The following is a 14,272-nucleotide window of genomic DNA, read 5'->3' as shown; positions in this document are numbered from 1 at the left end:
ACGGAGAAGCAGGCTCCCCGCTAAGCAGGGAGCCCAATGCAGGACTTGATCCCAGGACTCTGGGATCATGACCTGAGCCGAAGGCAGACGCTCAACGGAATGAGCCGCACTGAGCCTCATCCCACATGTTTCCGTTTTAACCTTAACTCATAGCTTGAACTTCAGTTTGTTGTTGTTTTTTTTAAAGATTTTATTTATTTATTTGACAGAGAGAGAGACAGTGAGAGAGGGAACACGAGCAGGGGGAATGGGAGAGGCAGAAGCAGGCTTCCCGTGGAGCAGGGAGCCCGATGCGGGGCTCGATCCCAGGACACTGAGATCATGACCTGAGCTGAAGGCAGACGCTTAAGGACTGAGCCACCCAGGCGCCCTTGAACTTCAGTTTTAAAATAATTGTTTTTAAATAACTATTTTAAAATAACCGAGCTAGTGCTCTTGGCTTAATTGCAGTAGCTAAGAGCGTGGTGCAGGAAGAACAGCGGTGTTGGGGCCAGACAGACCTGGGTTCTAATTACATCTCCGCCACTTGCGCGCTACGGGACTTGAACATCTCTGAGCCTAAATAACATACTCACCTTGCAAAAACGCCGGGAAGATTCTGGCACAGAGTCTGACACATGGCCCTGGTTTAATGGAAGAGTTAGCATTATTTCCGTGCTTTTGCAGCCTCCTGCATGCTCTGCGAGGGGCGAGTTAAAAGGAGACCTCAAGACGAAGGCAAAGACTGTGTCGTCTCCGAGATGGAAACCTTTCCAAAGCTGATTCTGTTTCTTCTCCCTCACCTCCTGATTTTTTCCATTTAAAGAAATGGGGGAAGGAGGAGAATGGAAATTAAAATCTTCTAGTGGAACAAATCAGGACACCATGGAGTTCTTCTGAAATGAATTTTACAATTTAATTTTAATTATCTCCATACGTGCGCTGCATCACATTTTGGAGCTTTTGATGTGATTGGATTGATTTTAATTTACCTGCTTGCACCTGGAAGCCCCACCGTCTCCCTGTCCCCGGCTCTGCAGCTCCTTTTCCGGACCGCCTTTTAGACGGCTCGGTTTTCACCCAGGCTTTGGCCATCGGAGCTCCGTTTGTTCTCAGCGGCGACCCCCTTGCAGGCGCTGGGCCTGGTCTCGAGCGCCAACCGCCAGCCTCAGCTCTCGCCGGGCGGCAGGTAAGGACCACGCCCGACGGCAGGGGGCGCCAGTGCCCGCGTTCGGCTGCATCGCGTCCGCGGGCAGGACGTCCTGCAGGGGGCGCCCGGGAGCCCAGCTCTGAGCTGGGAAAGCGAGTCAGGCCCCGCACGCCCCCAGCCCGGTCCGCGTGACCAGAGTGCCTTGGCCCGGCCCATCGTTTGGGATCCGCATATAAGTGCGGACGCCGGGCCCCAATCCGGTTCTGAGCGTTTGCATCGTCCGCGCGTGTCGCCCGGCCCCGCCTCCCAGGTGAGGCGCCCGAGGCTGCCTTGGGGAGTACGTTGGCCGGTTGGTCCTCACCACGTTGGGTCCTAGTGACTGAAGTTTTGATCAGTATCTTGGATTTTTTTTTTAATTCTAGATTTGGCATTCTACAGTGAAGTCATCATGAACATTTTCCAACTCCTGAGGAAAAGGAAGGAAGTAAGTTTTTAAGACCATTGAAATTCTTGACTTAAAATAACTACTTTTTAAAGATGTAAAGGTGGTGCATATTTTGAAGAAAATATAAAATGGTATGTAGCTATTCTGTTATATTTCATATGTTTCACCTGGAAACATCGGAACATTTACCCAACCTGTTCTTTGTTAGCTTATTCCTTTGGTGCTGATGATGACCGCAGCAGCGGGTGGAGCTTCGTCCTTTGCTGTATATTCCCTTCAAAAAAGTGATGTGATGTAAGTAGGCATCATTTGTAAAAATGTTTTTAGCAGTGTTAGGTTAACCTCAGTAATGAACTGCATGGTATCAGTTTCCTAGTTTCACCCCCAGGGTAAGAATGTCAAATTGTGAACTTGGAGTCGGGACTAGAAAGCTTCCTGATACCAGGAGACTGTTAAATTATGATATTAATAAAATGAGTTTGTTCCTTGTATCTAAATATCCTTTCGTCCATTGGCCTTCTTCCACTTCTGCAGCAAAGTTTAATTTTTTTAACTTAAGTTTTGAAATTTAAAGTTTTTAAATGATCTTTTGGGATATTTGTCATCAAACTTAAATCATTATTTTAATGAAAATCTAAAATTTCAATTTATCAGGAAGATCTTTCCTAATGCGGTAGAGTTTATAGATTCAGTTGTCTACAGTGAACTTAACCTCAGCTCTAGGTAAGAAGATAAAATACCATGGTTGTAAGAAGATAAAATACCATGTGTCCTGGAATATGAGGAAGAGAAAAACTTGAAACTGATCTTCATCCAGGGCAGGGCTGGAAAGGAGGGGGGTAAAGCCAGGCTCTGGCAGAGGGGACTTGCTCGGTGCAGTTCACCACCTACAGGGTTCAAGCCCAGCCCTCTGCCTGTCCTAGAAACCAGAGCAAGAATATATTTTGCTTGCTCTTATCCTGTCACTTCCACCCCCATTTCTATTCAGTTTATGGGAGCATTCTCCCATCCAGACCAACAAAGGGAATACAGAGCTTCTACCCAGCAGAGGAATTAATTGGTCCTCAATGTTTGAGCCAAATCCTGAGGTTCCCTTACCTAACCTTCCATCAGGGTCAGTGAACTAATAGATGAATGTCTGTTTATCAGTCTGGATCTGTCCCATGATGTCCCAGCATGTTTATAGACCCAGTGTCAGAGTAGGTTTAAATTCACTTACTTTAGTGTTTAATCAGCTTTCTTTTATTTCTAGCATTGATCGGAAAAGAAATCCAGAACCTTGGGAAACTGTGGATCCTAATGTACCTAGAAAGGTATTACTACATTAAAAGTGATTTACGGGGTGCCTGGGTGGCTCAGTGGTTAAGTGTCCAACTTTTTATTTCACTCAGGTCATGATCTCAAGGTCATGAAATCAAGCCCCCATGCTGGGCTCTGTGCTCAGCACAGAGTCTGCTTGAATTTCTCTCCCTCTGCCCCTTCCCCAGCTCGTACTCTCTCTAAAATAAATATTAAAAAAAAAAAAAGTGGTTTACATTTAGCCTGAACTTAAGCGCCCTAGTCAGCAAAATGGATTTAATCCCTTTCACATTTAGAGTGCCATTTAGTGTAGTGGTAAAGGGAGTGCTATGGAGTTCTGGAGGTCTAGTTCAAATCCTTGTTCCATTATTCACAGGTGATTTGGGACAACCTGGCCTTTCTGAGGCTCTCAGAATCTCTAAAATGGGCTCAGTAATAGGACTGTACCTCAGAGTGAGGAGGATTAAAGAATGTAAAATACATAGAACCCTTTAGCATAGTGGCTGGCCCAGAGTACCTACTCAAATATTAACTTTCATCATTACCGTAATATATTATCTCCTTGTATCTATTATTTATCTAAAGTTAATATGAGGTCTGTTGGGATAAATAACAGGAGCTCTGGGAAACAGGAGTGGCCTTTTCTTTAAGCAAAATCAGCAAATAGTCACTCATTCTTTGAAGACTATAGAAAAGATTTTTTAACATTTTAAATATTTTGGAAGTAAGAAACATTTAGTCTGTTGGAACTAACACTACTTAGGTCTCTCAGGAATTTTTTTTTTTTTAAGATTTTATTTATTTATTTGAGAGAGAATGAGATAGAGAGAGCACGAGAGGGGGGAGGGCCAGAGGGAGAAGCAGACTCCCTGCTGAGCAGGGAGCCGGATGCGGGACTCGATCCCGGGACTCCAGGATCATGACCTGAGCCGAAGGCAGTCGCTTAACCAACTGAGCCACCCAGGCGCCCCAGGAATTTTTTTTTTTTTAACAAAACTTTCAAATAGCAGAGTTGGACCTAATGAAGGACATTTAGAATCTTTAAAACTACCTGCATCTCTAAGCAAAATAAGTCAGAGCAAGACAAATACCATATGATTTCACTCATGTGGAATTTAAGAAACAAAACAAATGAGCAAAGGAAAAAAAAAGAGGCAAACCAAGAAACAGACTCTTAACTATAGAGAACAAACTGGTGGTTACCAGAGGGAACTGGGTGGGGGATGAGGGAAATAGGTGATGGGGATTAAGGAGTGAACTTGTTGTAAGTACTGAGTAATGTATAGAGTTGCTGAATCATGAGCACCGAGTAATGTATGGAATTGTTGTATGCCTGAAACTAATGTAACTTTGTATGTTAATGATACTGGAATTCAATTAAAAAAATTTTTTTAAAATAGCAAAAAAAAGAAAAAGAAAACAGCCTACCTACATCTCTTAGATCCTGGGGCAATAGAAAACTTGTGAGGATAAATGAGAATCTCTGAATTTGAGTTTTTTGGAAGTCAAGGACTGTCCACAGCTCTGCCCCTTTTCCCTTATTGCATAACTTAGATCATTTGTACCTTTGTTGAGTAATTACAATGAGGAAGTTTGGTTAAGCGCCTACTATGTGCCAAGCCCTTGTGCTAGAGCATTATACATCCACTCACTGGGGGCAGACACACTGTTTGAACTTATAGTTCACATAAAACCATGGGAAACTTAGAAATCTAGAACCTGTTATGTGAAAGTGGGCAAATATATATGACCTTTCTTTCGGATCCTATTAACACTCAGGAACCCAAAGGCTCTTTAGAGCCCATATTACTGTTTTGTGCATGTTTTTAGAGATGGGGAGAGATAGTTCTTTGACTACAAATATTATGGTGATGCTCTTTCCAAAGGGGAGTGTGGACAAATCCCAAAAGGGTACATGAGGATGAAGGACAGATCCTAAAAAACATTTGTTTTCCTCCTTCTTCTTTTTTTTTTTTTTTAAGCTTCTAACAATCAACCAACAGTGGAAGCCCATTGAAGAGTTGCAGAAAGTCCAAAGGGCCACCAAATGACCAGCCCTTGCTTCTTTCTTCCAAAGAATACTCTATGAATCTAGTGGAAACATTGCTGCACAAACTAGATTATGGATACCAGTGTGCGGAAATGCTTCTGCTACATTTTTAGGGCTTGACTACATTTTCGGACTCTGGATAGGAATTATAAAGGTAGTGTAGCAATAACCACATAGTGCAAAAATAAGTTCGTGCTTATTTTCTTGTTGTAAATTTAATTTCGCATATTGAAATTTTTATGTTTATGATGCCGGATTGTTTTCCTTAAAGCGTATAAAGATTTGTAAACTAAATTGTCTATAATAAAATACTACGTGTGCGAGATTTCTTAAAGATACATATTTAAATGGAGGAGAAAGTCCTTTTATGGGAGAAAAACACATTTTGAAGCATGGAGCTTCATTTTTAAAAAAATACACAGTACAAATTTCTGTGTAAACTCTTCTTGCAAGTGTACTCATTCACCAGAAATTTATTGAGTCCCTGGTGTTAGCTGTGCACCGTTCTTGGGCCGATGAGATAAAGCAATGAATAAAACCAAATGGAGGGAGATGAATAAAAAATGGTGAGCACAATGAGGAAAAGAAGCTATAGGGGCTGAGACTTGCGTGGCAGTTGGTCTTGGAAGGAAGCGCTGGGATTATGGTGGTGAGTAGGAATGTGGGGCATGCTGAAATGGGCCCTGCAGATGCCAAGGCTAACAGAGGTGCTCCCTCGGGGGCTGGGGAGGGGGGAATGGAGAGCTTTGCCTGCACTCTGTAGGATGGGGCTACTTCACTCTGGCCAATGGTGACTTGAAGACTGAAGATGCAACCAAACCCACATGCCCTTGGGCTCCCCCTTGACTGTTCTTTTTTTTTTTTTTATTCTTATGTTAATCCCCATACATTACATCATTAGTTTTAGATGAAGTGTTCCATGATTCATTGTTTGTGCATAACACCCAGTGCTCCATGCAGAATGTGCCCTCCTCAATACCCACCACCAGGCTAACCCATCCTCCCACCCCCCTCCCCTCTAGAACCCTCAGTTTGTTTTTCAGAGTCCATCGTCTCTCATGGTTCGTCTACCCCTCCAATTTTCCCCGCTTCATTCTTCTCCTCCTGCTACCTTCTTCTTCTTTTTTTTTTCTTAACATATATTGCATTATTTGTTTCAGAGATACAGATCTGAGATTCAACAGTCTTGCACAATTCACAGCGCTTACCAGAGCACATACCCTCCCCAGTGTCTATCACCCAGTCACCCCATCCCTCCCACTCCACCCCCCACTCCAGCAACCCTCAGTTTGTTTCCTGCGATTAAGAATTCCTCATATCAGTGAGATCATATGATACATGTCTTTCTCTGTTTGACTTATTTCACTCAACATAATACCCTCCAGTTCCATCCACGTCGTTGCAAATGGCAAGATCTCATTCCTTTTGATGGCTACATAATATTCCATTGTATATATATACCACATCTTCTTTATCCATTCATCTGTCGATGGACATCTTGGCTCTTTCCACAGTTTGGCTATTGTGGATATTGCTGCTATAAGCATTGGGGTGCACGTACCCTTTCGGATCCCTACTTTTGTATCTTTGGGGTAAATACCCAGTTTGACTATTCTTAAAAATGGGACCAAGTAGGAATTGCTTTCCATTACTTTTTTTTTAAATTAAGATATAATTCACATACCATAGTATTCATCCATGTAAAATACACACTTTAGTGGTTTTTAGTAGTTTTACAACCACCTCCACCATCTGACTCCAGAATATTTTCATTCCCTCAAAGAGAACCCTGTACCCATTGGGGTCATTCCCCCATTCCCGACCCCCCATGCTCTCAGCCCCAGGCAAACTCTGATAAACTTAGTCTTTATGGATTTGCCCATTCTGGACATTTCATATAAATGAAATCATACATTACATAACCTTTGTGTCTAGCTCCTTTGATTAGTGTAATGTTTTCAAGATTCATCCATGTTGTGCCATGTATGCATATTTTGTTCCTTTTTATGACTAATTTTCCACTGTATGGATATACCACATTTTGTTTATCCATCCAGTTGATGGACATTTGGACTGTTTCCACTTTTTGGCTGTTACATGAGTAATATTGCTGTGAATCGCCATGTCCAAGTTTTTGTGGAGCCATATATTTTCAGTTCTCTTAGGTATATACCTAAGTTCATCAACTCTTAAGATTTTTTTTTTTTTTTTTGACAGAGAGAGGGACAGCGAGAGAGGGAACACAAGCAGGGGGAGTGGGAGAGGGAGAAGCAAACTTCCCGCTGAGAAGGGAGCCGGATGCGGGGCTCGATCCCAGGACCCTGAGATCGTGACCTGAGCCGAAGGCAGCCACTTAACAACTGAGCCACCCAGGCGCCCCAACTCTTTTAGATAAAGATGATAAATGCCTTTTAAAAACTTCTGTCTGAATATAATAGAAATTTAAGAGAATTTTTAATTTTAACGTGAGCTGGAGAGAGCTCATGGGGCTCTATGCCCTATGCCCTTCTTGGCAATAAAAAATAACTAGCTCTTACTAGAGACTTTAATCCTCTGAGAGGATTAAAGCAAGACTACTTCTTCAACCTCGGTGATTCCTTATCACCTCAAGTTTTCCCAGATCAAAAGCTCCAGTGGTTGATCTCAAGGTATTACGTGTACCAGTTAGGAAGCACAGTTTTATTTGCTTAGGTTTTTAAAGTGCAATATGGTGCCATTTAGGCGAATAAAAATGAACAGCCTTGTGAAGGCCAGCTAGGAGAGTGAACTGTGGAGAGTTTTGTGAGAGGTAACTGTACCTTGCAGCTAAAACACAGACTGGGTTGAAATGCAGTGGCTTTAAGGGGTAAGCATGGCAATGGAAGGTACCAGGCAGCACATTTGGGCGGGAGAAACCCCAAGAGCAATATTAATACTTAAATTTCAAAAGATTTATTGATTTTATTTTTGGTTGTGTTCTTAGCATTTGCCCCACATATTTTATTTTGAAAATTTTCAGATATGCAGAGAAGTTGGCAAATTAGTACAAAGAATACTCATACTTTTTATCGAACATGTTGCCACATTTGCTGTATCTCTTTGTATATTATTATGCTCCTTTAAAATGAATTATTTGAGAGGCGCCTGAGTGGCTCAGTCGGTTAAGCATGCAACTCTTGATTTTGGCTCAGGTCATGAGATCGAGTCCCATGTCGGGCTCCATGCTGTGCATGGAGCCTGCTTGAGATTCTCTCTCTCTCTCTCTCTCCTTCTGCCTCCCCCATCGTGTGTGCATGCTCTCTCTCTCTCAAAAAAAAATAAAATGAACCCCTAAAAAATAAGTACAGACCTCATAAAGTTTTTTATGCCTAGGGAAAGGACATTCTAGCTGACTGTAATACCATTATCATTACTAAAAAGATTGACATTAATTCAACAATATCACCTAACATACAATCCATTTCCATTTTCTCTGATTGTAATTACCTTTATAGCTGTATTTTTATGTCCAGAACCTAATCCAAGATTCCCTTGTTGCATTTGGTTGCTAGGTTGTAGTACTGAGTACTTGACAAATACGTGCTCATAAACACGACTCCAAAGGAGCTTGTGTAGAACGGCTATCCCAACAGAGTGTGATCTGGATAAGATTCTCTTGGATGTGGTCTTTGAATTTTTTACATTTGAGATATAATAATAATTTCATATAGTTTAAATATTTAAATTGTACCATTATTGAGCATTCACTGACGTAGGAAAGGCAGACACACCTCTGAACAAGCAGAGCAATAGAGTGACAATAAGGCCAGGAAAGAAAGAAGCACAAGGTACAAAAGAAAGCTTCCCAAAGGAGGTGGATTCTCGAAAAACCAGTCCTTGGAAATCAGCAGTTCAAAGAAGTAAAAGTGCATATTTAGCAGGGCATAGAGGGCTAAAATAGCATATCTTCTGGAAACTCGAAGTTGTTTAATACCTGAAATTTTTTTTTTTTTTTAAGATTTTATTTATTTTTTAGAGAGCAAGAGAGAAACAGCATGAGAGGGGCAAGGGTCAGAGGCAGAAGCAGGCTCCCTGCTGAGCCAGGAGCCCGATGCGAGACTCGATCCCAGGACCCCGGGATCATGACCAGAGCCGAAGGCAGACGCCCAACCATCTGAGCCACCCAGGCGCCCAATACCTGAAATTTAACATCGGAGTGTAGAGTGGGGTAGACGGAATGTGCAGGGCCTCTTACGCTGTTAGCCTGCAGGCACAAAGGGACCAGAAAAGGGTTTTATGTTGTGGCGGGGGGGATCACAGTTTACCGACCGCAGTGTTGGCCGCAGCAAACAGGGTAGAACACGCACACCAACAGGGCTTTTTGGTTGGTGGCCAGAGACCAGCTGCCGCGGGGCGTGGTCCAGGGGACAGGTAGTGAGGGTCGTAAGGAACCAAGGCAAGGGCAGAGGGAATAGAAAAAAGGAGGATGCTTTTGAGAATCGGTGATGAGAAGACCTCAAGGCTTATTGAAGGTGGATGGAGGATGTCCAAAATGACGCCCCGGTTTCTCACCTGGGTGAGTGGGTGGGTGGTGGTGCAAAGGTGGAGAATATAGGAGGAAAAAAGTGGAATGTTCCAGGGAGGGGTAAATAAGGAAGAAAATGACTTAGACTTTGGAATTGGTGCGTTTGAAAGTCCTGTGAGCTATCTAGGTAGATTACTTCTGGAGAACTGCAAGGGGGCGTGAGCTGGAGAGAGCTCAGGGGGCGGTGAGACCAAGGGCATGGATGAGGCGGCCTACAGAGGGCAGAGGGGGAGGATCTGGTCCCTGATGGGGACTGAGAGAAACGGTTAGGGTGGGAGACCCCGGAGATGCGTCCTGGAGCCCAGAGAGGAAGGAGCGCTCTTCCGGGTCAGATTTTTCCAGTTTGCAATTCAACTAAAGCCCAGAGTCCTTTCAACTTTATGGCCTTCAGCCTTAAGCAAACATCTATAATTCTCTCTTACGTGAAAATAAGATGTGCAGAAAGCTTTCTGAATAAAGGTAAAATCACATTCCATATGACTGAAAACTGGTGTGAGAGCTAATGAAATAACTCGTTCATCCTTTTTTTCCCCCCTTGGGAAGATTGTCTCACAGTCGAGACTTTCTGGTAGAGAGTGAAGTGACAGGCTCTGAAATCAGACTGCCCTGCCACTTCCTTCTGTTGCTTTGGACAAGCCTCAGATTCCTCAACTATAGAGCTGGGCTAATTTGTACCTGCTTAGGTTAGTTGTGAAAATTACGTGGGAAAATTACGTGGGACAGTAAAGTACCAGCCCGGTGTTTCACACGGACAGCCTAGTGCTCAAAAAGTGCTCCCCCCCTTTTTTTAAATTCTTATCTCTGTAAAGTAGAAGGGTCTTAATATATTTAAAATTATATTCTCGTGGCACCTGGGTGGCTCAGTCGTTAAGCGTGTGCCTTTGGCTCAGGTCATGATCCCAGGGTCCTGGGATTGAGCCCCGCATTGGGCTCCCTGCTTGGCGGGAAGGCGGCTCCTCCCTCTCCCTCTGCTGCTCCCCCTGCTTGTGTGCTCTCTCTCTCTATCAAGTAAATAAATAAATAAAAATGTTTTAAATAAAATAAATAAAAAATAAAATTATATTCTCCCGTGAGTGGGAACATTGCCTGTTTGAAATTCACACATCCCTACCTCTAGTGACTCGTCCACCTTGGGTGCACAACGCCCCAATTATAAACTATTGTGAGAGCCCAAACACACCCATAGATAAATACATCTCACCTTGGCTCTCTCCTACATAAATACCTAGCTAGAGATAAAACCCCTACATATATGCCCACATGGATGACCTCATATCCAGAAAACTCCTACGAACAAAAATATTTATATTTACATAATATAAAGACACATCCTTAGAGACAAATGTGTGTATTTTAGTGATCACTCTATTCACACAAGTACATTACATATATTTTCACACTCAAAAGTGATGAAATGTGGTTTGAACAAGAAGGCAGGTGAAGGGGCACCTGGGTGGCTCAGTTGTTAAGCGTCTGCTTTCAGCTCAGGTCATGGCCCCAGGGTCCTGGGATCGGGCCCCGCATCGGGCTCCCTGCTCAGCGGGGAGCCTGCTTCTCCTTCTCCCACTCCCCCTGCTTGTGTTCCCTCTCTCACTGTGTCTCTCTCTGTCAAATAAATAAATAAAATCTTTAAAAAAAAAAAAAAAAAGAAGGCAGATGAAGCTGAGTGCATGTACCCAAGAGAGCTACAGAAATCAAATTAGTTTTTCTGGTCATCGGCCCTTAAAATGTTTTTTCCCCATACTTAGAAAGTTGCCTCAGGTAATTATGCCATTTTTCTCTAGAAACTAAAGCTTTTGTGTTTGGTTTTGGTGGTGTTTTATTCCATCATTTGCCCGTGTGCATACTACTTAGCTTTAAAATAAAAATTAGAATAAAATTAAGGAAAACCCCCAATTTAAAACTCTTGCAGACATGCTAAAACCAACTTTCTCATTCCCTTGGCATGACTTATAATACATATATAATAATAAAGTACTGCTTACTTGGAGAGTGGGCATACTATTTAAAAAATTAAAGTCCACTTTTTTGTATTTACATCAAGTAAATGTATGTGATTTTTCCTTTACATAGTTGTGTGTAATCGTGAAGTTGATACTATTCCTTGGTGTCTGTTAAGGCTTCATTGCCTCAGGCAAGTTAGCCTGACTTATTTTATAATAGCGTTGCTTATCTGAATTTTCCTTATCAACATAAATGAGAAATGGATTTGTACCACAGGCAAATGTGACCTGTTGTTTGCTTCTTATTTGGAGACAAGTTCATTGAGTCAACCACTGAACATTTCTCAGATTTTAAGAGTTTCAGATTTTTTTGAAGTGGCACCATTTACTTTAAAAAAAAAAGATTTTATTTGTCAGGGAGAGAGAGAGAGCACACAAGCAGGGGGAGCAGCAGGCAGAGGGAGAGGGAGAAACAGGCTTCCCACTGAGCAGGGAGTCCGATGCGGGGCTCGATCCCAGGACCCCAGAATCATGACCTGAACCGAAGGCAGATGCTTAACCGACTGAACCACTCAGGTGTCCCAGCAACATTTACTTTTAGAATTATTTTTTAAATTAAGGTAGAGTTTAGATATAATAAAATGAATAGGTCTTAATGGTTCAGTTAGAAGGGTTTTGATAATTATATACATCCATGAAGGCATCATGCGAAACAAGCTATTGAACATTTCTATCACCCCAGAAAGTACTCTTGTGGCACTTTTATTTATTTATTTATTTATTTATTTATTTATTTATTTATTTATTTATTTATACATATTATTTGTTACTTTATTTTCTATTTTTTTTATTAACAAGCAAAATAATAATTAAAAAACAACAACACAAGAACAACCACCTTAAAGTTGTTGGAACAGCAATGAGTCAAATTGCTGCTGAAGTTTCTGGATGTACCAGGGTCCATGCTCTCTCATTGCAACGCAGGACCTAGGCATGTGACTGTGCATTTAGATATATATATGACCAAGACTAGTCAGAGAGTTGGAAACCACTGGAGAACAGAAAGAAGGAAGAGCTTTCCATCAGGCAATCCCACAGCGCTCTGTCCTTTGCCTGTGTATCCTCTGTGGTTCCCGTTCCAACTGAGCTTCTGACAATCCCAAATCACTCCCTCCTCTTTTTCAGCTCCTCATTATCTTTAGACTTTCTGGAGATTATTCCATCCAAATCTTTGAGCTCTTTTCTGTAGTTTATCCAGGTTAACCATAGTCTTGGCGTCAGATGACAGGCCTTTGAATGGAACTGAAGAAATCCCAAATCTCGCAGCTTTCTTACTCTCCAAGCTCACAGATACATTGAATCATTCAGCTCTCTTCTGCATTCTCTCCACCTGTGGTATCTCAGAAGTAATTTTTACCACTTTCTTCTCTGCTGCCACATCAACGGTTTTCTCAGAGGGTTCTTCTTCCTCTGTTTTTATCTCCAGTACATCTTCATTTGCTGCCTCTTCAGCATGCTCTTCAAGATATGCCTGGAGCCCGTTGATGAGATCTTGTTTTATTCCCTTGGTCTCCAAACCACGAGCAAGACCTTCCTGTTTTAGTTCGGCAAGCTTCAGCTGATGGAGCTCCACCGTCTCTGCCGCCATCTTGTTACTGCCCCCTGGTCCACCCTCTTGTGGCACTTTTTAAATTAAAAACCACCGAACTGGGGCACCTGGGTGGCTCCGTTGGTAGAGCATCTGTGTCTTGATTTTGGCTCAGGTCCTGATCTCAGGGTTATGGATCAGGCTCCATGTTCAGCAGGGAGTCTGCTCGAGATTCTCTCTCTCTTTCTCCCTCTGCCCCTCCACCTGTTTGCTCTGTCTCTCTCTCTAGATATATAAAATAAATAAATAAATATTTTAAAACGCCCCACCAAACTGTACACCTAAAAAGGGTGAATTTTATGATATGCGAATTATTGCCCCCCTTCAAAAAAAAAAAAAAAAAAGAATCTGCTCCACATTTACTTGCAATCTTGCCCCAAGAAATAAGACATGTTGGCATATTTTTTCCCACCATCTGAAGTAATCCCCTACCCTATATATTACATTTGATTTGCTTTTTTTTTTCTGAAAACAGTAAACTGGACATTGCTGAAGATTGTAAGAAACATGCTAATAAGATCACTTGGACCAGGGCTTCTAGTTCATTCGGTCCCTGCAGTGACAACAAATAGGCTTCCCTACGTGCAGAGACCTGGGAGCAGAGTCCGGACACTGGGTTTACCTAGTGTCTAAGCGACACAAATATTACCCCCCAGAGAGGAAGGGCCCCTGCTGGGTACAGAGTTACCACAGCAACAAGACTATGCTGGCAGTAAATTCTCTCCAGGGCAAGGCTGTAACCAGGTGAAGCAAGAGAAGTTAGTTGACTTCACAGCTGGGTTAGCATATGCTTCACCAGCCACTCTGCCACTGGTATCTGTGAGAGCTTGCCCAGGGAGCCCAGAACCCGCCATGTCACCAGAGAAGTCCTCCACAGCACCCTGCCTAATTCTCTAGTAGAACAGTGGTTCTCAGCTGTACGTCAGGCTCTCCTGGGGAGGCATGTTAAAATGTGGATTGCTGGGCCCCAACCCCCAAATTTCTGCTTTGGTATATCAGGGTGGGGCCCAAGTACCTGGGTGTCTAACACGTTCCCAGGTGAGGCTGATGATGCTGGTCCGGGCGCTAAACTTCGAGCATGCTGTTGAAGCTCTCTGCTCCCTGTAACATTCCATAACTAGTGGGGGATTCTGCCCGGTGCTGAGCCATCGGTGGCTATCGGGAGAGCAGGTCAGGCCTGGCCTGGAAGACTCAGGGGTGGGAGCGCCTCTCCCA

General features: G+C 42.9%; 1 protein-coding gene and 1 pseudogene across 1 annotated transcript; one reads left to right on the top strand and one right to left on the bottom strand.

Annotated features, from left to right (window-relative positions):
- Positions 1 to 1,303: 1,303 nt before the first annotated feature.
- On the top strand, positions 1,304 to 5,248 carry CUNH15orf48 (chromosome unknown C15orf48 homolog). Its single transcript, XM_045901903.2, has 5 exons — positions 1,304 to 1,439; positions 1,552 to 1,613; positions 1,783 to 1,868; positions 2,827 to 2,887; positions 4,856 to 5,248. The coding sequence occupies exons 2-5, from the start codon at positions 1,578 to 1,580 to the stop codon at positions 4,922 to 4,924; spliced, it is 252 nt and encodes an 83-aa protein (XP_045757859.1). The 5' UTR covers positions 1,304 to 1,439; positions 1,552 to 1,577; the 3' UTR covers positions 4,925 to 5,248.
- Positions 5,249 to 12,306: 7,058 nt separating this feature from the next.
- LOC123862097 (SAP domain-containing ribonucleoprotein-like) lies at positions 12,307 to 13,260 on the bottom strand (annotated as a pseudogene).
- Between the last annotated feature and the right edge of the window lie 1,012 nt (positions 13,261 to 14,272).

The sequence above is a fragment of the Mirounga angustirostris genome, unplaced genomic scaffold (genome assembly GCF_029215605.1).
Source record: "Mirounga angustirostris isolate CCGP_5_RB_7025 unplaced genomic scaffold, mMirAng1.0.hap1 SCAF_9, whole genome shotgun sequence".
In the NCBI taxonomy this organism is placed as follows: Eukaryota; Metazoa; Chordata; class Mammalia; order Carnivora; family Phocidae; genus Mirounga; species Mirounga angustirostris.
The sequence above is the reverse complement of the archived record's forward strand: the minus strand, read 5'-3'. Positions and strand labels throughout refer to the sequence as shown.

What these genes read in the sequence shown, in the direction of transcription:
- CUNH15orf48 (XM_045901903.2), top strand. Translation starts at nt 1,578, where the DNA reads ATGAACATTTTCCAACTCCTGAGGAAAAGGAAGGAA. An exon ending in TCCTGAGGAAAAGGAAGGAA is followed by an intron (nt 1,614 to 1,782) that starts GTAAGTTTTTAA and finishes GTTCTTTGTTAG; the next exon opens with CTTATTCCTTTGGTGCTGAT. An exon ending in ATCCTAATGTACCTAGAAAG is followed by an intron (nt 2,888 to 4,855) that starts GTATTACTACAT and finishes TTTTTTTTTAAG; the next exon opens with CTTCTAACAATCAACCAACA.